The sequence below is a fragment of the Pseudopodoces humilis genome, chromosome 10 (genome assembly GCF_049639895.1).
Source record: "Pseudopodoces humilis isolate 2021_Gansu_Grassland_sample_001 chromosome 10, ASM4963989v1, whole genome shotgun sequence".
NCBI lineage: Eukaryota > Metazoa > Chordata > Aves > Passeriformes > Paridae > Pseudopodoces > Pseudopodoces humilis.
This window is the reverse complement of record NC_142209.1, coordinates 17,086,935-17,110,963: the sequence shown is the minus strand read 5'-3', so window position 1 is coordinate 17,110,963 and position 24,029 is coordinate 17,086,935. Positions and strand designations below refer to the sequence as shown.

At 36.7% G+C, this 24,029-nt stretch overlaps 1 protein-coding gene across 1 annotated transcript in view; it reads left to right on the top strand.

The window, feature by feature from the left end:
* HS2ST1 (heparan sulfate 2-O-sulfotransferase 1) overlaps positions 1 to 24,029 on the top strand; it is a 78,325-nt gene that overhangs the window by 39,347 nt on the left and 14,949 nt on the right. Inside the window, exon 2 of the mRNA XM_005521003.2 lies at positions 20,517 to 20,755. Within this exon, the coding sequence (XP_005521060.1) occupies positions 20,517 to 20,755 (239 nt within the window). The remainder of the gene's footprint in view (positions 1 to 20,516; positions 20,756 to 24,029) is intronic.

Sequence of the window (24,029 nt, the reverse complement as noted above, 5' to 3'; positions counted from 1 at the left end):
CTCGGTTCATACAGTAGAAACCAGTTTTCTATCGGCTGCTCACTGAGGTAAGCCATCCATTATCAGTGTTAAAACACAGACCATCGGACTGCACCCTTTATTCTGCACTGACATTGCACAATTCATTTTCTTTTGGATGAATAGGATGATTGTGTGTACAGCTGTAGGACAGCAGCAGGGAAAAAATAAGTAACTGAGACCAGTAATAGCAACACAATGATAACTTGCTTTCTCTTTGTAATATTCATCTATATATATGGTGACTTTATTCCTGTGAATTGTTTGATTAAAGCCCATGAATTTACTGAGAAAATATGAATTTTTCTTTCAATTGCCCTTATGCAAAACAAATAGTGGTCTGACTTTTACCATCCCAACCTTTTCTTAGTTGAAATGACTATGACATTTCCATAGCATCAGAGAGTTTCAACAAAATACCTTTCTCCCAGAATCTCTAGCACTGCTTTCCAGATGAAGCAAATCTCTCAGGAGGCTCAAACTGAGAATCAATCTTTGTCCCTGGGAGGTGAATTTTGTTATATTTTGATATGGCCATTGAAAATGAGCATCAGTCCTGCGTTTCCTTCAGCTCTTTGCTGTGTCTTCATTGAAAACTCTTGTCACCTGTTCATGTTTTACCATACTGGCTTAAGCCACTGATGGAAATGGGTTTGTGACAAGAGGCTAAGATGGGAGGTAGGGCTGGGGAGGAGCAGACACATGGCCCATTCCTCATTCCTGTTAAGGGATGGTACTTCTCAGGCTCTGCTGTGTCTGCTTGAGCTCTTCTGTACAGTAATTGAGAGGCCAGAGGAAGTTGACAAATACTGCACTGGCATTTGGAATTTTAGGAAAGCTAAACAAAAGCAGGAGACATCTGTTATCACCTCTACTATAAATACTGTGAAGGAAGCAGACACTCTGGTAGTAAAGCACAAATTTATTGACCAGCTTCATAAAGATGATTACTGGGTTTGATTTTACAAAGAGTTTGACTGGTGTACAAAGTGTACATACTAGCTGAAGTTATAATGACAATATGATGGTGTGCTTTGTTTTGAGAAGGAACAGCAAAGCTTTAATTGCCCAGATTCTTTGTGAAAGGACATGAATTAACAGTTCACTATTGTGAACCTTTGCATTCATTCAGTGCTGGGATATATTTATTTTATATATAGATATAGATATATATAGATATATATTTATAGATATTTATATATTGATATAATGATACTATATATCATTCAAGCTGATATATAATAGTTGGTTCCAAAATAGATATTGACAATAGGCTGTCCTAGTGATAGGCAGAAGAGTGATTATTTTCACTTTGGAATAAGAATTCTAGTGTCTTGAACACAGTCTTTCAAATATACATATTTAATTTTTTTTACTGAGAATTTTTTCCACTCAAAGGAAGTTCTGATTTTGTGCTAGAAGATATTCTGCTGGGTCTCTGCACTTCAAGGATGGAGAAATTGATCCCTTAGCATAAGTTTAATTTGCATAAGTATGCTATATCTGTGTTGCATAATTATAGACCACCAGTACGAGCGGCAGAATATTATATGTCTGGAACTTGAAAAAATATTTTAATTTGACATTTTTGTATTTTTTGTCAGTCAAGGGTTGGTTTCATTTTACTGAATAGTTAAATAGAGAAATGATTGAAGTAGAAGCTGTTTCAAGCACCTAATCTGTATATTAGTCATCTGCATATTGCTATATCAATGTTTTATTCTGTAAAAGAAATTTTCCTTCTCTTTTTCTTCTTTTTCTGTAGCAAAATATAGGTATAAAAATGCATATGACTAACTTGGATTGAGAGATAAATCTCTAAAAATACAGCATGGAGCAGAAAACAAACACAACTGAAACAAACCCAAATAGTTTCATTTGCCACAGCATAGTGATTATCTAGACTTGACATATATAAGAGAACTTAAGAATAAATATTTCCAAGTGATTTCTGTTTGTCTGGTGTTCACAGCTTCTTCAGGGTGAAAGTGGGATTTTTTTCAGGAAGTATATATGAATTACCAGAGGTAAATATCTTGTGAAGCATTATTGTTTCACATTATTGATTATAGAGAAATTACTGAAAATAATTGACAATAATTTTTTATTCGATTCAATAATTGAAATTATTGAAAATAACTATTGAAAATAATGAAAAAAATGAAAAATTATTGAAAATAGAGAAATTATTCACATTATGATTATAGAGAAAAGGGCTGGAGTTTCTAGCGCTGTTTAATACCTCGCAGGTCGTGGCGCGGCTGTCAGGAGGCAGCTGGAAGCAGAAAGCTCGGGCTCGGGCTGTGTAGGCATTGGGTCAGCCTGGCGGACCAAGCCCCTCTCCACAGCTGCTGGCTCCTTCTGTTCCTGCGAGCTGCAGGTTTTGTGGTTTGGTGCTGAAAGACAGCGCCGGTGAGCCCAAGATGTGGCTCCCCAAGAGAGAAAAGGTAGAGACCGGCACGGAGCCCAGCAGAGCCGTGTGAGGCCCGAGCTGCGGCTGCTGGAGCCGAGCCGAGCACCCAATGTTCCAGTCCCGCTCCAACAAAGTCAGGCCCAGGAGAAGCGTCGGCTGATTTGTCTCAGAGCCCTGTCAGGTCCCAGCAGGTTCTGCCTTGTCCCTGTTTTCCCCGTTTTGGGCCTGGGGAAGCTAAGCATTTGTTTTCCCATGAACCGCAGGCCCAGCGCACTCACCATTTTGCCTTTGGGAAACCACACCGGAGGCCGTCTTCAGGAGGTGTTTTTGGTTGTTCTGTGGTGAATCCCCTTTTGGGGCTAAAACACTCTTTTGTACACTTTTATTAATGTTCTGGTTACTGCGATTTTTCAGTAAATTGTGATTTCATTTTATAATCTCTCCCAGTGTTTCCTCCACTATCAGAAGGAGGCAGGGGATATGGGACGGCTTGAAGGGGTTTAATTTTCCTGCTGGGTTTTAAAGCAGAATAAACTTTAACAAATTAAAGTTGAGATAGCCAAAATTTGCTAAGGGATAGAATTTGTGGAATGCAAAGTAGAACAAAACTCTTAACTGAAATAAAAACATAATTTTTGTTTATTTTTCTAGGTGTATTGACCTGGGGGAACTGTCTTTCAACTGCCATTGTCTTAATCTGGACTGCTTCTGCATTAATTGATAAATGTGAATTTTCTTAGATCAGAATAATAGTGATTTTATCCCTAAGTGTTTAGCTTTATTCCTGTTACTTTATTTTTAGTTGTTAATGGAAACTAGGCAACAGCAACTTGTATGTGGGCATCTTAACATTTGGGTGTTTTTAAGACAGAGGAGTAGGAGCTTCAGAGGGTTTAGGAAGTACTGGGGAGATTTCACATTGGAAAAAACAGCTGCAGGCTTGGTGCTTAAAATGACACCAGTGAGAGTTGACAAGGTGTGTTTGAGAAGACACTGATAGCTGTGAACAGAACACAAATAGGGCCATCACAGCTGAAAACTCACAGCTGTGAACTTCACTATGAAGTACTTGGCATAATTATGTACTGATCAGCAGTTTTTGGTGGTGGTGGCAGGGAGTTACCTTGGGTGGGGTTTTTAAGTTTGGGATTTGTTTCAGGGTGTACTACAATTAAGTACTAGGTGCTTTTTTTCCTCTACAAGAAGTAAGTGCTTTGTTCCCAGTGGCAGAGCTTTGGGAAGAAAGGAATTGGACGATATATTCTTCCCCTTTAGTTTAGAGGTCTACAATCAAAAAACTTGATTACTGTTATTTGTGTCTGCCAGCACAAATACTAAGTGTATTGAAAGATCTTCTGGTTCCTTATTTGGATGTATTGCTACATGCTAGTAAACTTCCTCTAAGCAGACCAGCAGCTCTGTATTCTTGGTTCCTATTCAGTCTCTAATAAATTACCAAAGAAATACCTTGAGTAATTTTATAATAATAGGTTTGTTCTATAGAGCAGAAGTTTGTGCTTGGAGGGAGTTTAAGGGGAGCTGAAGTGATGTCCCCAGTGTTCTCAGCCTGTTCACAAGCCTTTTGTATGTCATGTTATATTACTTCTGAGCTGGAAGATACTAAAACAAAATCCATTAGGACAAGACCTAATGTTACCTCAACTGCCTTACATATAAAAAGATCCATGAAGACTGTCACTCTTCTGATAAAGAAAGCCACATGTCCATTGCCCCTCAAATTCCTGCAGCTTTATAAACAAATATTTGTATTTATTCTTTGATAAAGCAGCCATAGAAAAAAGGCTGAGGCAGTGGATTGCATAAGCCTAATGGTTGGAAGATGGGATCCTCAGGCTGCTCATTGCTTTCTGGCCTCAGAGTGTTTCCATTCAAGTCCATTAAAAGCTACCTAAAAAAACTTTTAAAAGTTTTTGAAACTGCTGGATTTTTTTTTTTTTTTGTTTTTGTCTGGAAGTAGCACTACTTCTTTACCTCCAGTGCATCTGGTTAACCCTTAAGAGTGCCTGGCATTCTTTCACTGTAGTGTACAGGGGTATATTTTTCTTCTCCCTAAGATGGTTTCCCACCTTTTTTAGTGTGGTTTTTTGTTTGTTTGTTTGTTTTTAATGGCTATTTTTATTTTAACTTCACTTGCTAGAGCTGTGGTTGTATTTTAATGGTGGCTTTCAGTAAACCTTCAGACTCTTTCTCTCCAGTTTGGGTTAACAGACAAGTTCTTATTCAGCTGCATAATGTATAAAATAAAAGGAGAACATTGTTAATTATGAATGACAAGGCTTATTAGCTGTGTCCAGACAAATATTGCAGAATTCTGATGCCCTTCCCAAGGGTAACTTTGAGATAGCTGTGAGCTGCCAGGTTTATTTTGTGTTGACTATTCCCAGATCTCAGTAAATAATAACACAGACTTTTTGAATTTTTATGCAACAGTATGTGAACTTATGTATAAATAAGAAATCCTGGATTCAGAGTTGGCTCCTTAGTGGAGTGTGGAGTAACACAACATACTCTAATTGATAGCCAATTTATACATTAGTTTTTCTTTCTAATTCTTTTCCTTCCTTCCCATGTTTAATGCAGTTTGACCTCATGAATTCACCATGTGAAATGGGGAATTCAGTTTGTTGTCTTGGTTGTGTCTGAACCCCCAGGTTGTTAGCCTGGAGTAATTAATAGTAAGGCACTCCCAGTATTTAAATATTTTTGGAGGTCATCGGTGTTCTTGAAGGTGGATTTGTCTTTAAGACCATTGAAACAGAAGAAAGTCTGTATGTTCTGTTGCTTGTATTATATTTGTGCAGAAAGAAAAATTAAATTAAAAAAGCTGAATGTGTAGAATAGTAGTATTACAAGCTTTCATTGGTAAATCCATAAAGAAAATAGCAAATTCAGTCTTATGTGCAGACTAAAAATTTACACTACTAATGACTTACATACAAACGGAAACATTCATGTGGTGCTTAATGTGTTCTGAAGTTTTATGAAATAATATTTTGGAGATTTTATCATTTTCAGGTAGCTGAAGTTACCAGTTTTATGAGTTGTGAAATACACCTCCCGTAACCCAGATGACTTCTGTACCTTACCCCCCATACTCCCCATTCTTCTTGGATGGCATGTTCAGCAACTGAATGATCTCTGTATTGTGTTTTAATAGCATTAATATTTACTTTTCTTTTTCAGTTCCAGCAGTGAAGCAGAAGGTTCTGATTGTGTAATCCAAGACAATACTGTATTTCAAAATAGCTGTATTGATTGCAACAGCTGATATTACTTTGCCCTTAAACAAAGGGAGCAGTTTATTTTCATACTAATTTTGGTGTTATATACCTTAATCTTTGCAACTCAAGTTTATTTCATATCTGAATGATATAAACAATGTGTTTGCTATTCTAGCCAAGACAGTTCATTACAACTTATAATGGGAAAGTTTAATACATTTTTGGCCTGTGATACAATAATCAGTTCTGACAAACTTGTGAAACTCTGTAGTGCTTCAGTGCCTTCTACTGATTTTCAGCCAAAATTAAGGATTCAAATATGAGAAGTCTTAATTTTTAACTGTAACTGAAATGTGTGTGTGTTCTTTTGTGCGTAGTTTATTGGTTTTGATCCTATATTGTGTGCCTCAGGATAAAAACATAGGCATAATAAGATTATCTGATATGCAAGGGATATGAAAAGATATGGATTAAAATAGGTTGCTGTTTTATAGGCATTACATGGATGCCTCTGGTTTTTTTCAGTGATTTGATGTTCGCCAGTGGAAAATGTTAAGCATATTTCCTTCTTTTCTTTTTATATAAGTTTCTGACAGGAATTCTGTAGCTAAATATCAGTTTATGATTTCCATCTTTTCATGTATAATAGTGTCTTATAATGCAGTCCAGATTGCTGCCCAATGGAAATGTCCTATAGCAGGAGATAGGCTTTCAAGTGATTGTTATACATACTAATTATTTTCTTAAATTGGTACTTTATATAATTGTGAAGACACAGAACTCATTTGAAAGACAGCTTCCTTGATGCAAAAATTCCCACTAATTAGAAAAAATAGTGCCTCCTCTTTCTAGTAACAGTATTTTTTAAAAGAAAGGTTTGCATAGTTGTACTACTGTAAAAATAGAAAATAAAGATAAAGGTAAAATAAAAAAATAAAATAAAGGTAAAATAAGAAAATAAAGTACATCCTTAGGCTCAGAAATACATCCTTAGGCAACAGAAACAGGAAAATTGCTGAAATGTTTCTTAGTTGCAAAATTCTGTGATCTCTGCAGTGTATTTCTCAGCTAGTGAAGACTAGATTAAGGAGCATTTTTGTAACAGATATAATTTTAATTCTGACAACTCAGGTGATTTAGACTAATTGATAAAACTGTTAAAACTCTAGCTTTTGAAAATATGTATGTCAGTGTATGTTTTACAGTGAAAATTTTCACCTTTCCCAGCTGGGGAAAAGGACTTTGTAATGAGAAACACGTGTTACTGTATGGTGAGAAAACAAGACAGCAAATAAAAAAACCTTACCTGTGTTATTCATGCTCTTCATCACATCAGTCTTGATTTCTGTACAACTGACTGTAAATCATTGCAGGGGAGTTGGACTAGATGACCTTTAAAGGCCCCTTCCAACCCAAACTATTCTGTGATAAATGGTAAATTACTGTTGCTTTTCTTTATAAACTTTGCAATCAAGTTACCTTAAAATACCTGTACTCCTTGAGAGTTTCCTGCTTTCACATGCAGTGATAATCTGAATAATAAAATTAACATGACAAATCATTTTAATATTTATCAGTTTAGGACTAATTTAAGGACGGCTGTATTGTGTGTTAAATGAGCCAGGATGCTGTCAGTGACTTCCAAATTGGGCTGAAAGTGCCTCTGAGAGGCAGAACTGTTCTCAGCCTCGTGAGGTTTAGCTTTGTAATAGCCTAAATAATTATCATCAAGAGCTCTCACTTCCTGAAAAAAATGTGTTTCATATCCATGGTGAATTTCCTTTCACCAAGGCAGTTGCAGTTGTTTTAGTGGCATGAATGTGAATTTCTATAGGTTTTTGCAGCTCAGTTGTTATCAATTCAGAACTGTTCTCAATGAGTAAGCTGATTTCCTATGGTTTGCCTCCTGTGGCTGTGTTCTTTGCACAGGGTGACCCTTCACAGAAGAGCTGGGAGTATTCCATCTCAAGTTCAGAAGTAGGAACTAGTCACGTTTGTAGTCATGAGGGAGCGTGTCTCTATCATTTTGGAAAATGAAAGCCATTGGATTCAGCTGCTTTTTTGATGAATATATTGGATGAGTTCGTATCTGGGCTGAAAGCAGGGATTGTTCTCAAATGCTTATATCCACAACAGATGTGCAGAGACAGCCAGTCTGACTCCCACAGCTCAGCTGGGCCAGACAGCTCCGTTCAGCTCGTGTCAATGACCGCCCTGCAGCCGCAGCGCTGCGCTCACCTCTGCCATGCACTGATGCACAGGCTCCTTTTCCTCCGCAGAGAGGAGCAGCATGAAACTCCTTTGCTTCTAAGGTGTTGAGAGGCATGATTTAAAAACAAAACCTCACAATACCTAAACCAGCTCCTTTTCCCCCTCTGAGCAGCTGGAAGGCACAAAAGCAGAGCAGAGCCATGGCAGCTCATTGCATTTTTGTTAAACAGGAAATGTTGTATTTTGAAATAAAACTTACTCTGTACAATTTTTAATACAGTTTTTAGAAGTCAATATATTACAGAAATTGTACCTCAGCTGAAGAACTGGTTAAAATAGTTCATGGGGCAGACAAAATTACTGAAGTTCCTGATAGTTTTTAAGTGCCACCTGTAAAGTCAAGTGAAATTTCTACCACCTGTTGTAGTTGCAGTCTTGTGACATTGACTTTTCCATAGCCTCTGGAATAAATGTCTGGTACTTTAACCAAATCACCATTGGGATAATATGTTCACCTTTGGGAACACAGAGAGGGGGACAGTTGGACAAAATAAACTCTTTTAAATTTGACATAGTTTTGCTGAAACATAGCTATGCAGATGTACTGTGGTACAGCCGTGCATCTTGCTTGAGAGTTCTCTTCTCAGTTGGTAATAGGCTAGTAGTGTACAGAGATGTGAAGTCCTGATCGACCACAATTAAAATACATAATTTCCCTTTGGTGAAAAGTGACCCATTTTCTCATTGATAGTGTGATGTATGAAATGTAGTGAGAATTTTTACCCTGAGTCAGTTTTAATCCTGCATATTGATGTCAGCCCAAGATATCCTTGCCTTCCTGAGAAGATAAGTTGGTATGAACTAGGTGTCAGAAGAGGTGTGAAAATATTTTGAGGTGGCTGTTTGGAAACTAAGAGAAGTTACTTTAATCAAGGAATGTAGAAGTAATAAGACTTCAGAAATTATTTTAATATGAGCAAGAGAGGTTGGTGTTTACTACTTACATACAGCCATAGTGTTTCTGCCTTTTTAAGGATAAACTGTGAATTGGAAAAGAAGATGAAAATGATGAAGTAGATATAGAAGAGTAACTGAGGAGCTGAAGGATGAGAGTATGCACATTTTCAGTGTTTACTCATCATGGAGATTCCTTTGCACCATGTCATACTATAGAGGACTGTTGCCTCATGACTTTCCCTCTATCTTTTCTGCCCAAACTTCAGTATGAATTGTTCCTAACATAATATGCTGTCTTCTGAGCACTGTTGTCACATGGGTGACAATTAAATTTGCTGAGTGTCATGAGTCAAAATTAAATTTATTTCCATTTATTTATTTTTAAACTTTATTTTATGTTATTTTATTCCTTATGTAACAGTGTTGCCAGAGAGTCTGTATCATGACAAAGAAGTTTTTCAAGTTTCCCTCTACTCACTGAGTCTAAAGAGCAACTTCACTATTTAATATATATCTGGAAGGTGATGTGTCATCAGAATTCACCAGTGGTATTTTTTTCCTTTGAAGTATACCAGATAAATAACGCATTTCTTATAAAAAACTGTATCAATCACTATATCTCCCCACAGAAGTTCAGAGTAGTGCTTTTGTAGCCCCTCCCTCTAGTAATGGGTTTGATTAAAATATCTTTCTGATTTAAAATTCTGAAGTAGTAACTTCCATTTCATATAGAAGGGAAGACTTGTGTGTTTTTTCATACATGCTTTATTTGAATTATCAACAAATTATTTATATATCCTTACATGGTTGCAGCTTGTTACCATAAAAATGAGCTTTTGAACCTTACTATTCATATATGCAAAAATAGTAATTGAGGCTTATGGAATTTGAGGATGTAGACTTAATGCAACAGCGTGAAAAATTTAAATTGTGTATACAGAAACCATTGATGGTCACTGGAGGCTCAAACCAAAAGCACCTCAGGAGAATTCAGGTTCATGAATGGAGATGTGAAGAACAGGGAGAAAGTGCTTTAGATTAATTCAGTAGTTTTCATACTGGCATAGAAAGGAAATGTTATGGCTGTACAGCTTCTCTGGGGAAAGCTGAGTTCAGACCAATACCTGCACACCTGATGAGGGCACAGTGTCACAGCCTCTTTGGGAACTCAGGCTGTGAAGTTTCCACAAACCTTTTCTTCAAAATAGAGATTTAACATTGCTATTCATAGCTGTGCTGACCGTGTAATATTTCTTTAAAATCAAGTTAAAATACCATCAGTGCCACGGTACTGAGTTCAAAACATTTCCGCTCTCAATGGCGCCAAAAGGATTATTGCCTTAGAGAGCTCTGCAGGTTTCAGCCTTATTAGAAATGGGTTAATGCTAGATTTTAGCCTATTGACTATTGTTGGAAGCAGATTACTTTGCTTGTATAAAATAAAATCTGACAACTGAAAGTCTTAATGTCGGCAAAAGATAATCTGACCAAATATGTGAGTGTTCCTAGTGTTTGGTTTGGGGTGGTTTGTTTTTTTTTTCTCAAGACCAGTCAACTCTTTGCATAATGTGCAATTCTGACTGCTAACAAAACAGTATGTAAAGCTAAATCACCTTTCTTGGCATAAAATAAGTATTATAATGAATTTCAAATCTTAAAAGAGAATCTTGATTCTTCTTTTTCTCTGGACTTACTGGGGTGAATTCTTTTTGACTTTAATTTCAGTGGCATTGCCTTACCCAGCACAACATTCTATAGTTCTGACTTTTAGTAAGTTCAGTGATGGTATGTCTTCTGATAATGAATAATTATTCTGCATTGTGGTCAGGAAGCATTGGTAGAGATTGATGAATACAAATCTGTTGCATCCCTTACGGCTCTAGGACCAAAGTATTGAGCAAGGGGGCTGTTTGTAGCTTTTTGTATCAGCTACCTGAGATGCAGTTGAGGGAATTGTTTGCCCTTTTGTTCTGGACAAATTCTCATCAAAAAGTCCTTCTTGTTCATAAAAAGATTTGGGAGAAGACTGGAATATTTCTCATGCATGTAGGAAAATAATTATTTTTAATTAAAAAGCTTAATCCAATCTAAATCAGGATTAACACCAAGAGGCTTTCAATGAGCCAGCTGGCTCTGCTACCAGAGGGAACTTTTTTTTGTACAAAACTACCTTACTGTACATCACTAGCTTGGACTGTTTCTGTTTTTACCAGGCACAAGGAGCTCCATATCACACTGACATGAAATGAGGTCAAATTCTGGCTTGTATAATTTTGATTTTGCTAATCAATGTCTTCTGCAAAGAGATGTTATAGTAGTGATGTTGATATGCAAGTATTTGAAATATGATTATCACTGTTTCTTATAATGGAGAAGGATTGCATTAGCTGCTAGTTGTGTCACAAATGTTCTATAACACATGGTTTCATACTCGTACTGAGGATTTCATGTGGGCTTCTCTCATGAAAGTCTAGCTGAACTTCCAGAGTAGGGTCAGGCAGGGTATGTGTTGAGAGGACTTCTTTGTAATGTTCCCTCTATGGACTCCTTGAGTCCACTGGGCCTCTGCCCCTTTGAATCCTCTGAAAGTCAAAGGGGAAGGGCTCCCCTTAAAGCAGGTGATTATTCTATTTGTAAAGGTTCGAACCAGGTTGATGCTGCCTGTATTTTTATTCCTAGTTCTGCCTGATAATAGCTTGGACTTAGTTATGAAGGGGGGAAGGACACAGCAAGAAGAGTTTCCCAGATAAATCCAGAGATAATTAAAAAGTTTTAATTTAGTGTCTGCTGTAATTCTAGCATTTAATTAAAAAATAGGGGGGCTTTTGTACTTTCATTTACTTAAAATAGCTTTGATGTTCCTGAAATGTAATTTTGAAGTGGTCTATATGTTGTTAGAGCTTATCTTTATTCATGCTTATCTTTTTGATCTCCATTGCAGAGGAGGTCTTTAGGCTGCAAACCTTAGATTGGAAAAAAAAGATAAAGCAGTATTTTTTATCTGTGTTGATGTTTTAGCTACATGAAATAGCAAATATCTTGATTAACAATTCACATTTTGAGGGAAAAATAAAATTTACTTCTGATTTATGTATAAAGCAGACAGGGTATAGAATTAAATTGAAGTTCTTAAATTAAGCTAAGACCAAGATAAATGGTTTCCATAAAGAAAACAAAAAATATAACCAAGAGCTTATCTAATCAGTATTTTAAAAATTTAATGAAAATTAATTCTGTAATGACTTAACAGCCTCATGCTCATGAAGCACACAGGCTCATTTCTGTTTTTTTAAAACTTCTTTCAAAACTTCTGTTTTACACAAACTCCTATAACAACATTAAGGTTAGAAATCATGTTTATCACTGTAAATGCTTAATCTATTCATAGCCAGTGTCAATTAAGCAAATATCACGCTTTATCTGTTGGTGCTACACAGAGTTCTTGTAGGGTTATTCTTGGTACTCCAACTTCCTAAGATTCCTAGTAAAATATTTAGCTCTTCTACCTTAACCACGTCAGCTGCCGTTCTGATCAGAAGGCAGTGCTGTTTGCTGTCTTCCTTTTTTTGGCTGTTAGACCAGATGGCAATAGCTTGTTTTCCAGATTAGGTTAGTTTAGCCAAGAAGTGTGAAGACAAGCAGGGGTATAAGTGCAATATGTTGCAAATAACAGTATATCTTAGCAATTAGTTTTATTAAACTGATGACGACTTACTAGAATACAGCATTGTCCTTACATATGGGTCTTTCAATGATTTTAACAGACAGTTTAATTATTCATCTTGCTTTTTTGCTAGTCAATACTCTTTTAAAGAAGTAAATGGCTGCAGAAAGCTCACATAATAATATAGATAACAAATATATATAAATAAGTACCAGTCTCCAGGCTGCCTTACTAAATAGAATCAGACACTCTATATTGATCCTGCTTTTTTTCACTATTTGAATTGGATTGTTCTTGAAGGAGTGACATGCATATTTGTATAGTGGAATGCTTGTGACAACTCTATGTGTGTGAAAAACAGTTCCATTAACTTACCTTGCTAACATTGCAGACCTGCATTAAGATACTAAGGCACTCTAAATAAGAGCAAACCCTGCTGTTATATACTCGGCTGAGGTTTATTATTTAGAGAACAAATCCCTGGTTTGCAACTTATTTTTCTTTGCTCTTATCATAGTCACAGTGCTTCTTAACAGTTTACTGACAGTTCTGGTGTTCTGAAATGCCACAAATCTTTTCCTTGTGTGATTACATCCTTCTCTTTACAGCTGTTTACTTGTCCTAACAAAACAAGAAATTGCAAGTGACTGGGAGAAAATAAAGATGAATGGTGACTGTTGCGTTTGCTTTCGTGCTAATTCATCAACTTGAAGTCAACATTTGGGTCAAGCAAAACAGATAAGTCTGAAGTTGGAAAGCTCATGGAACTGCTTGACATATGCTTATTTTAAATATAGTTCTACATCGTGGTGCCTAAACATGTTGCTTTTGTAGATTTTTATCTAACTTTATAGTTAGCATTATGTGCAATATTCAGGAGTCGTAGCAGTGATGCTGTAGTTATAGCTGAAGGTGTGTCTTAAGTATGCACCTTTTGTTTTAAAGCATTTACAAATGTTTGAAGGTTTCTTATTAGGTGAAATTATGTCTTCTATTTTTTTCTGTTCTATTGGACGCTATTTTACCAAGTATTTGATATAAGCCATATTATTTCCGGGAACCATGCTTCTTGGGGTACCTAAAATTTGATTTAAATATGCAATTCATCTGATATCTAACTTCCTATGGGAGTTTGTCTAGTTTTGCCATTCCTGGGACAATTTGAGATGTAGGCCCTTACCTGTCCTACATATTACTAATAGACAGGTTGACTTAATGGTACATGCATGGTATTCTTGGTCTTAAATCCATAGTCTTTAATTAAGATATTTTTGCCAATTAAATGCTGGAAGAAAAATATATAAGGCTGTATGTTAACTATAGTCTTAAGGAAAAAAAAAATAAAGCAAGCAAGCAAGCAAGTATTTGGTCAGACCCTAATCTCTCTTCCATAACAAAATTAGCAGAAAAATGAGAAATGCAGGCTCTGATGTTCAAACCAGGTTGGATGTAGATGTGGGATAGTGATTTCATTGTTAAGAGTAAACCTTTTGTCTTTTAGTTTAAAATAAAAGCCATAACAGTATTATTCACTAATCAGTATGCTTCTACTTACATGTTCAAAATAAAGTCCTGGTAAAAATGCTGTCTTGAAATAAAGGGAGATAGCAAATGCCAATGCAACTGTAGTAGGCTTTTTAGAATTGCTCCTTCTAATTTTCAGGCAGCTGCTGCATTAGATTTCAGTTACCGATCTCAGTGCCTACTTGGTTGTCTGTGTTGGGATTTCTTATTTTTTCTTTTAACTAGTTCCAGTGAGCATTTGTTGAAGTTTAAAGTGGAGTTTGAAAACCATTCTCTTCTGTCTGGGCAGTTCTGAAGTACAGAACAGTCTTTTCCTTCTGTTCTGAAAGTGCATTAACCACTATGAAAGAAAATGTTTTGGCTATATTTGTGATTTCTACTTGGTCACTAAACTACTGGGGTTTATTATAAAATACCTATTGTACCTATTTCTTTTCATACATTACTGGAAAAGAAACAATAAAATTTCTAAAATTAGTCAATAGAATTTCTTGTTGATAAGGCAACTGAATTCTTAGAAGGGGAAGAAAACGTGGGGTTTTTGACCAGACTGGAAAAGCTTAAAATTACTTTTCTGGTATTATTTTAAGCTTTGTACTCTATTTCCATCCTGGTTTGTGCTTTGCATGTGATCTTTGCTTGCTGTAGGTCAGAACTGGGTTCAGAGCACATATGTGCTAAGGCTGTCCTGAATTTGAAGACTTCGTAAAGGTAAATGTTAAAGGTTTTGCAGGTATTTCATGGGTTGATTAGGACAGCTAGACTTGCAAATGAGACCAGCAGTCTTTTCTGTCTAAAATGTAAATAACTAAAAAACCTTAAGAGTTAAGATGTTTTTAATTAGGAAATTTGTTCTGAACCACACAAATAAATATCTTAAGAAAAGAAGAAAGTAAAAGGTCCAAGTTACTCTCTTAACTGGAATAAGTTATGGCTACTGCATAAGGCAGTAGCAGTGCTTTCCACAAGTGTCATTCCCTGAATGGTATTGTTGTTAACCAAAATTTCTGAAGCTGTGAAGTGATTGGTGGTAGTATGTGTGAGGGGCTGGGAATGCAGCAGGACTGTCTACCCTCTGTCTAAGGGCAGTGGGCTGCTGCTGCTTGCATACCAGTGTTCTTGCTGTGTGACTCAAAAAAATTAAACAAAACTGCATTTTTGCTTCTTAGAAATATCTTTTATTATTATTGCCCACAAATATGTGTTGGTCTTTAATTAATTAAGTTTCTAGAGAACCCATGGTGGTTCTGCTCTTAGTAGGACTTAAAACTAGAGCAGAATATAGTTGTTATTTATAAAGGTCTTTGAAAAAGTTGGTATGTTAATACTGATACCTTGTAAAAATTTAAGGCAGTTTTTATTAATTAAATCTAAAATTTTCCTTCATATTTAATTGGGTAAAGTGACACAAGTCCTCCATGACCATAAATTGTCATAGCACCATTGATTCTTTTTCTTCTTCTCTCCACCCCTGAAGTATCTACATACAGCTGCACTCTGGTTCGTAAGTTGTGTGCTGCTAAACAGCTCCCAGAGAGGCCACGTTTCAGTGGCAGATGAAGGCTGTGTGTACATGGTGGGTGTTGAAAATGATTCAGAACATGAGCTTTGCTACAGAATTATGATTTGGTTTTAAGCTATTAAGCTGTTTCATTCTTCATCAGAGGAGAAAGGAGTCCACAGTGAGTAAGTTTGCAGTCCTGCTCGGGGTCAGTATTTACACCAATCATACTTAACGCAGTTTTGGGGCAGGGAAGCAGCTTGAGAGGTGCTCAGTGCCTCAGGCTACCAGCTGCTTGCCTAATTGGCCTGAGAGCACAGTGGAAAGAAAGCTGAGACACCAAGTCACCTGGCTTTGGTGTTGTTCCCAACTCGAAGAAACTTGCTTATTGGTTTAACGTGGCATCCAGTAGTGTAGATATGCAGCAGCAGTTTGCTCAGGGGTGGTGCTATCAAGGCTAGCTGCCCAGTTCCTTCACATCAAGCCAGCGTGGCTGAAGTTTGAATCCATGTCTTTTTCTTCTGTAGGGCAACACTTGAAGACTGCTGAGCTAAAATTTATTTTAAGACTGAGTCTTTCTTCATCTGAGTGGGAGCTTTCACAGTGAAGCCTGGCAGGCACATAAGACACATTGAAGAGAGAGCCTAAATAATATCTGTAGATATGTACAGAAGGAAAATAGATGTAGAGGACAAAGAACATAGTTTGGGAGAGTAGAGCACTATGCTCTGAATCATTTTTCCAGTTAGTTGAACTTGATTTTGACAGCCAGCAAGGCTCTAAATGTGTCTTTCATCAAGAGTGGTAAGTACTAAGTTAGAGGGTAAAGAAGGATTTCTGATTTTGATAGATTTCTTTGTTCAGAAATCCCAGGAGGTTCTTATGCTTCTGTGAAAAATGTGAGGAATTTGAAGTGTTTGATTTTGTTAATCTTTAAGTTGTTAAAACCCATGATACACTGTTTTCTTTGGGAAGATTTTGTACGCAGTTAACACTTGGATTTGAAGTAAATGCTAATAAGCTTGTTTTACCTAAGACATTTATGTGTTTGAATGTGCAAGGAATGTAGACTGTTGCTTATGATCCCAGTCATTTGTTTCTATAATTATTTAAATATTGTTTATTTGGGTGATTTGTTTCTGTAATTATGTAAATATGGTTCATCTGAGTTTTCAAATATTTTTAGATGTATGGGGTCCATACATTTGCTCAGGTGATTTTATTAGTTGAGATCCTTGGCCTGTCCATTTCTCTCCAAGTGTTTCTTGTTAGTAACTTTTGAGCTTGTTGAGAAACGTCCCTGACTTGAAAGGGCAGTGACCTTGAAATGAAGGTGCAAGGATGAGATGTTGCTATTAGTGTTTCTGCTGAAGGAGAAGACTTACTTGCCCTTTATATGTTATTTTCTAGTAGCATGTGACTGGCAAACCAATTTGTTGTTAGCTATGATATTTTTTGGTTTATTGCTACAATAGGATGGCTCAAGAAATGTAAGTTATGCTAAAAGGCTGAGTTACAGAAAGGAGATTTAGAAGAAAATGTAGACAAAAAGGTGAGAAAACAAACTTGTTCTACTGTTTGCAAAGCAGCTACTTCAGCCAGCTAAGGACTTTCTGCAAGTAATTCATCTGTTGGTAAATAATCAGTTCAGCAACTGTTATTGGTACTGCCTATGTGCAAAGTGTCCTTGCAGTTGATGACAGTTTGCTTGCAGGACAACTGCAGATGTTGAACAAAGTTTAGCCCAAGGGTATAGCAATTATATTGTGTATTACAGTGAAATTAAACAAACAATAATAAAAAAGTGTGAGACAGAATATCTTATGCCTTAAAATTATTCTGTATTACAGTTTTATGAAAACCTGTCTTGTATTCAAAGGTATCACTTATTTAAATGCTGCATATCTTTTTAAATGGGTGTAGTTATGTAGAATTTAGAGGGTATGATCTTAACCCTGTCTAAGCATTTGGTTCTTAATAATTTGGCACAGGTGTTTTTCCTACAACAGTGAATTCAGTGAAAGCAATGTGACTGTAGGACATTTTTTCCACTGGATCTCTGAGAGGAAAGAAATCACCCATCCTGATTTTTAAAGTTTTTTGAAATTATTTTCAGTGAAACAAGTCCAACCTTATGTAGACAGGTTCTTGTAATCAAAGGTATGTTTGCAGGGCTGTCATATAAGGAGATTTTTAGTAAACACAATATATTTAGTAAATACTGCTCCCTGTCTTCCACATGTAAAATATCTTTAAAGCATGCATTGCATTTTCTACCATATTTCTAAAAACATATCATTCATTTTTCAGCCATTATAGGGCTACTTCCAAGATTATTTAAATTTTATAGAAAGAGCAAATGATGAAAATGCCCATTAGCTCCTTGAATTCTCTAACTTCTGATTACATATGTATCCCAAAGACTAGTCTCAGCATGTTACCATTACTGTACCTTTTCCTCTCTCCAAATAATATATTAACCTTATAAATAAATAAAATTGATAATGCATCATTTTAAGAATTAAATTGACTTTTCAGTAAGTATCAGAAGAGCTTCCTGATTTCACAGGAAAAACTGCCAACTATTTGTGACTGGGAAAAAACTGTGCACTTTTACAAAACTAGCAGTTTTCATAACTATTACTCATAGACAAGAATGAAATAGGCCTTTAGGATGACTGACCAGGTTAGACACTTCCAGGTGCTTCCTCTGCTTCTCATTTCAACTTCCCTTGCACTTTAGCAGTTTACATCCTTTACTTCATTTCAACTTTTGTTTTTCAACTACTGCAGTTATTTCAAAAAGGTGATTTCAGTGCTTCATCTTAAAGATTAGTTGTTGTTTTCATTTGAAATTTAAAGCCTCTTTTTTTTTTTTTTTTTTCCATAATAGGACTGTCTGTATACTTCAGGCTTGTGAAGGTTCTGCTCCATACCTGAGTTCTTGCTTTCCCCCTCGCAGTGGGAAGAAGTTGAAGGTGGTTGGATGCAATAGCCTTTCTGCTAATTGCATCCAATCATGCGGCTTTTATGTCTTATGCATGGTCTTTAAAGTGCCCTTATCACACTAATTCTTGAATCATCAAGGTTTAAAATACCTCATTAGAGGAATACTCCTCATCAATCCTCTGGCAAATCATGTCTCCCTCTCACAAATGTTTCCCTCTTCCATGTAAAAGAGGAAGCTCTGTGCCAGCCAGCCTCATCAGCCCTGGGGTTCTGTGTAGCTATGATTCAAATCTAGCTTAGATCTACTACTCTGGTGTAGAAAATACCAATTAAATTTGTTTAATTTCAGCCTCTCTAGGTGGTATTCAGTATCTATGTAGCCTTGTGCAGACACATGGTTAACTATGTTCCCTACCAAATACTTCCTCTAATCTATTACTGGCAGAAAGGGGAGAGTTGCCAGCCCCATTTTTTTGTAGCCATCTTCAGAGAGATGAAACCTGAGTCTGTTGCCTCATCGCTTTCCAAAATAGGACATTTGCCAGCATTGATGGGAGAGGTAACAAATGAGAAAGGAAGGAGCAAAAACTGTGACTGATGTAGTGGGGAGCAACAGATGTCATGTGGAAAATTGAGATATACTCAATAAGCATTTCCTACAAACATTTTCATACTGATGTAACTTAGTTATGGGGTGTGAGATATGAGCATATGAGAGAGTGAGTGAGTTTAAGCTTTGAAGCATTTCAGACAGATGGAAGTTTGTGGTTTAAGACAATTTACGTGGAATTAAAGGGTAGGCTATTCACAGTTTGATGATTCTGCTTTAAAAGTGATTCTGTGTTATAATTAAAGAGATTTGGTGAAAGAATAGAAGGAACTGGGCTAAAGAATCAAGGGAAGTAAAGGTCAAGAGCTGCTGCTGCTGTTACAAGCTTGTCGTACATAAAGAGCTATACCCTGTAAAAGAACATAATACATAGAAATACAGGTTACTCTTGTGATATCAACTTCAGCTTACACTGTTGACAAATGCAGATTTATTTGAATACATTATTAAAAGCAGTATCACCATAAATGAATGAGAAAAAGTGCTTTGATATCTGTATTACAAATTGTATTAATGTTCATACTTATCAGGATCAGAAAAAAACCTGAACCTCAGTCAGCACAGGGTATTTGATATTCTGCAGCATAAAAAAAAAAGAAAATGCTGTAATACTGTGAGTTTTATTTGCCAAATAAGCTTTTAGCACTTGAAGCGATGTTCAATTACTTTGAGTATTGCCCTTTGTATAAAAGGAAAGATGGGTTATTTGCAAAGTACTGACTCTGCTAAAATGTGTTGTTCAGAGCTTGCCTTCCCATGTTTCTTTCTATTTGATGTATTTCATACTCAGAGATCACTCACCTTAATGTTACCTGTTTTGTAGGCACCTCTTGCTTCTATTCTTATCAAACTTAAAATTAATAAAAGTAATTGAATTTTTGCAAAGCCATTTATTTCAATGCTTTACTCTTGGGGCTTGTATCAATTGAAATAAAAACCCTGTGGTTTCATCTGAATGACAGTGCTTCTGCACAGTCACTTGACTGTGGTCTCTGGTGTTATTATTTCTACTATTTCCAGAAGACTTATATTCTTAAAATTGTTTGATTTACTTCTTCTATTATAATTTTTAACTAGGAGTATTGTAGAAATTATGTGGGATATTTCAGGGATGTCGCCATTTTCATAGTGCACTAGAGACTTAACTATAGAGACATTTAGTCTAAAGACAGTGACATCAGTGTGAATCAGAGTATGGTCTGTGTTCCCTAAGAACATTGTTTTCTAGGCTTTGTGTTCTGTGTTGGACTGTCTTTCATTCATTTTTATTGATGAAGTTTTGTTCAGATATGTCAGAAATGCATAGTACAGCAAGTGTTTCCTTTATTGCTGAGGAGTTACTGCTTTTCACCAGATTGTGTTCTAAGGTTTGAACTTTAGAATTGTTGACAGTTACATTGAAATTTTATATTTTTCTTCCTTAACAGAAAGGGCTATTGCAAGGCATGAAGTCAGAGAAATAGAGCAACGTCATACAGTAGATGGTCCCCGACAAGATGTGACAGTGGATGAAGAAGATGATGTGGTAATTATTTATAACAGAGTACCCAAGACTGCCAGCACATCCTTCACAAATATTGCCTATGATCTCTGTGCGAAGAACAAATACCATGTTCTACATATCAATACAACCAAAAATAATCCTGTTATGTCTCTGCAAGATCAGGTAAGCTGTTGAATTTGGGATGTCTTTATGAAATGAGGGAAGAACACAGAAAAAACAGTTTGCTATTGTAAACTTGGGTAGTCTGATGTATTTGGCTTTTTTGTCACATTTTCCAATATAAATGAAATCTAATGTTTTCATATTTTCTTCATAGAGAATTAATATTATTTCTTAATAGCTTTAGGTTTTTGCTTGGCTTCTGGAGGTGGTGTCTATTTATTGGACAAAAACAAAGCTAATGAGGGGCATGACTGGGGTAGAAATGACCTTTGTTGTTATAGCTCTTTTGGCTGTGTATTACAACTTGCCTGTCATCTCCATCTGCAGTGAATGCAGTCTTAGGCAATTTGCTCTCTGAGTAGTGCAGGCACTGTGCCATGCTGTCAGGTCTAGACTTCTGTCTTTGGTACTGGGGCTGGTCAGGTCTCACAGGTGATAAAAACACATACAGAAAAGTGCTTGTAAATAGTTTGCACTGTGAAGGACAGGTCACTTTGCATCCATTAAAAGTTCTTATTAAAAATCACTGTAGTACCGGACTAGAAATTATCATAGATACTGTATTTAAAAAGAGTATTTTAAGAAGATGATGAGGGTTCAGTGCTGTGTTTTTGTTCGGCTGGGCTGAGGAAGCATGTTTATTGGTTTATTTTCATTAATATTTCCTTGTCTATCATGAGTGCTCTTGCAGAGAATCCAGGTTAGAGATCTGAAACATCACTGTCATCATCCCTGCCTGTAAAACAAATGTTTCCAAACTCTGTACTGCCAGTTGTATGCTGATCACTTAAGCTGATATGCAGCAGAGGCAGGAGCTGCTCTGCATTGCAGCATGTCAGCACTGAGCCTTCCAGCTCCTCTAAGTGCATGTCTGCAGGCTGAAGCAGCTCAGCACAGCTGGACTGGGGCAGAGGGAAGCAGATGCTGAAGGCCCTCCACTTCCAGTTCTGAATGTGGGAGAAAGGTTGAGGTAGGGATCTCTGTGCAGAGGAAATAATGGACTTGGGTGATACTGGAATCTGTTTTGTGGTAGTGGGGTTGTGTTACTGTTGAGTATTTCCTCCTGTAAAACTGCTTCCTACGTATGAAGGTGATACTGTCATATATGATTACTGTGATTATCAAGTCTGGTAGACTGTCACTGTATAGAACAAGTACTAAAGACCAGTGCACAAAGAGTGATTTTTCAAAAGATTTAATAAACCTGTGTCTATTGATGAAAAATCATGCTCAAGTCAGTCATACCTAGGCTGCACTTCAGAAACAAATTCTGCTTCTGTCAAGTTGTGTCTTGAAATGGAGGTCTGTCCTAAAGGATAGGAGGGCTAGTCATTGAATAGGTATAAATTAAACACAGGCTATCTTAAATGCCTACTTCTTTGAACTTAAATAAAATTTGTTCTTTGCTGGCTTTGTTTTATAGCAGAGAAACTCTTCATCTTCTCTCTAATAATAATGTATTAAAAAATGAAAATCTGTCTGTGCTGAGCATGTACACAATACTGTCAGTCCTACCTTCATTTGATACCATGCTCTTGTCCAAAGTGGTAAATTATGTAGTTCATTAGACACTTGATACTGTTCTTCCTTGGTGGCCATTAACTGGGACATGCTGACAATGAAGAACTTCATATATTGAACAGTTGTTCAAAAATGCACAAATAATTATTCATCTTTAATACATGGAGACAACAACTTGACACTATAAGTCACCACGCGTAATTCTAGAGATGGCAGGGGTGCTGAGTGGTAGCTGATGATGTTTACTCTGTGTGGGCTTGGGTTAGTATGACACATTCATATGCCACCTTCACCAGTATAGCTTATTTAGGTGTGTTAGGTGTATATGTGCCAGTAGTAAAATACATAAACATATCATAGAGACAAAATTGTTAGTGATACTGTTAGTTAAAGTAAATCTCCCTAAGCAAGGTGAAGATTGCCTCAGGCCTGACAAGTTTGTAAATTAGTGAGTGTTCTTTTGTGCAGTTTTTCTGCTGTACTTTTTACAAACTACTGTAGTTCTGTAACAGATTTTAAGTTCTCTGTCCATATGTGAAACCTTTACTTCTTGAATGCAATATGAAAAAAATGATATTTAAAATCCACTCCAAATATAGTATGTATCTGATTTGAGATAATCTGATAAGAATTCCTAACACACATTTTAGTTTCAAGTTTAACTTCTCCCAATAGCCCTCCTTTCCTTTGCAGCATCTCTGGCAGCAGGATCCTGGGAGCTGCCCCTCTTTCCCCAGGTGTGGCCTTTTCTTTGCAGCAAACTGAGTGCCATGTTTGCCTATATTGCATTCTGACCTGTGTGGTCTGTAGTAGAAACACTTGCTTTTCGTAATCAAGTCAGAGTAGTTGTTTGGTTGAGTTTTATTTGTTGCTTGCATGTTTCAGCAGTGACACTTTGTCCATCCAAGAATGCCTGTGGCTATCAGGATGGCATACCATCCACACAAACTTCATTGGTTTTGTTACATGGTGAAGTTGTCATCTAAAACATTTTAAATTAAATGACTGTTCTGCATTGCAGCAAGTATTCTAGATATGTTATTTAAAAAGTGGGTGTGAGGAGCATTCTCTGTACTGTTATGAGTGCTACAATTATCCAATGTTTCAATCCCTCAGCTTGCTGTTTTCTGATTCTTGGGTTTTTTTCTCCTACAGTTTCTCTCTCGATTTTTCTCAAAAGAGCAGCATGAAAATACATTATCTTGCTTTCAAGTACATTCTAAAATGGTTTCTCAGAGGACAGTACATAGTGGCTTTTGTGGTACTTACTTCCTCTGCTAGTGCAGGTTTCCGTTATGTCAGAAGTGGAACGAGTGAAAAGGCTGCAGCAACTCTGTTATGAGTAGAAGTACTGTCATGTGCTTGTGAACATTTAAGAATTTTTCTTTTGGAGTTAGATGGTCTACTGAGTATGAATGCTGCATGTGTGCCAGTTGAATTTTTCCTTCTGAGAAAGGACTATTAGTGCAAGGCAGGTATCCTGGCTGTTCTGTGGCTGAACTGGTGAATTCAATCTTTTCACCATCTCACAAAATTTCTTCTCAACTGTCCTTGCCTTGAGCTTCTTGTGGTTGTTCATGGTATGCAGCCAAAGGTGTGTTGCTTGCCTGTTTCCAGCATTCCTGACCCTCTGATTCAGAGCTAACTCGGACACACTCATGCACACTCAAATTCTTGCGCACTAACACATACACACACTCAGACACGCTCACACTGAGAAGTACAGTCATGCTCACACTCATGCCGTCAGATA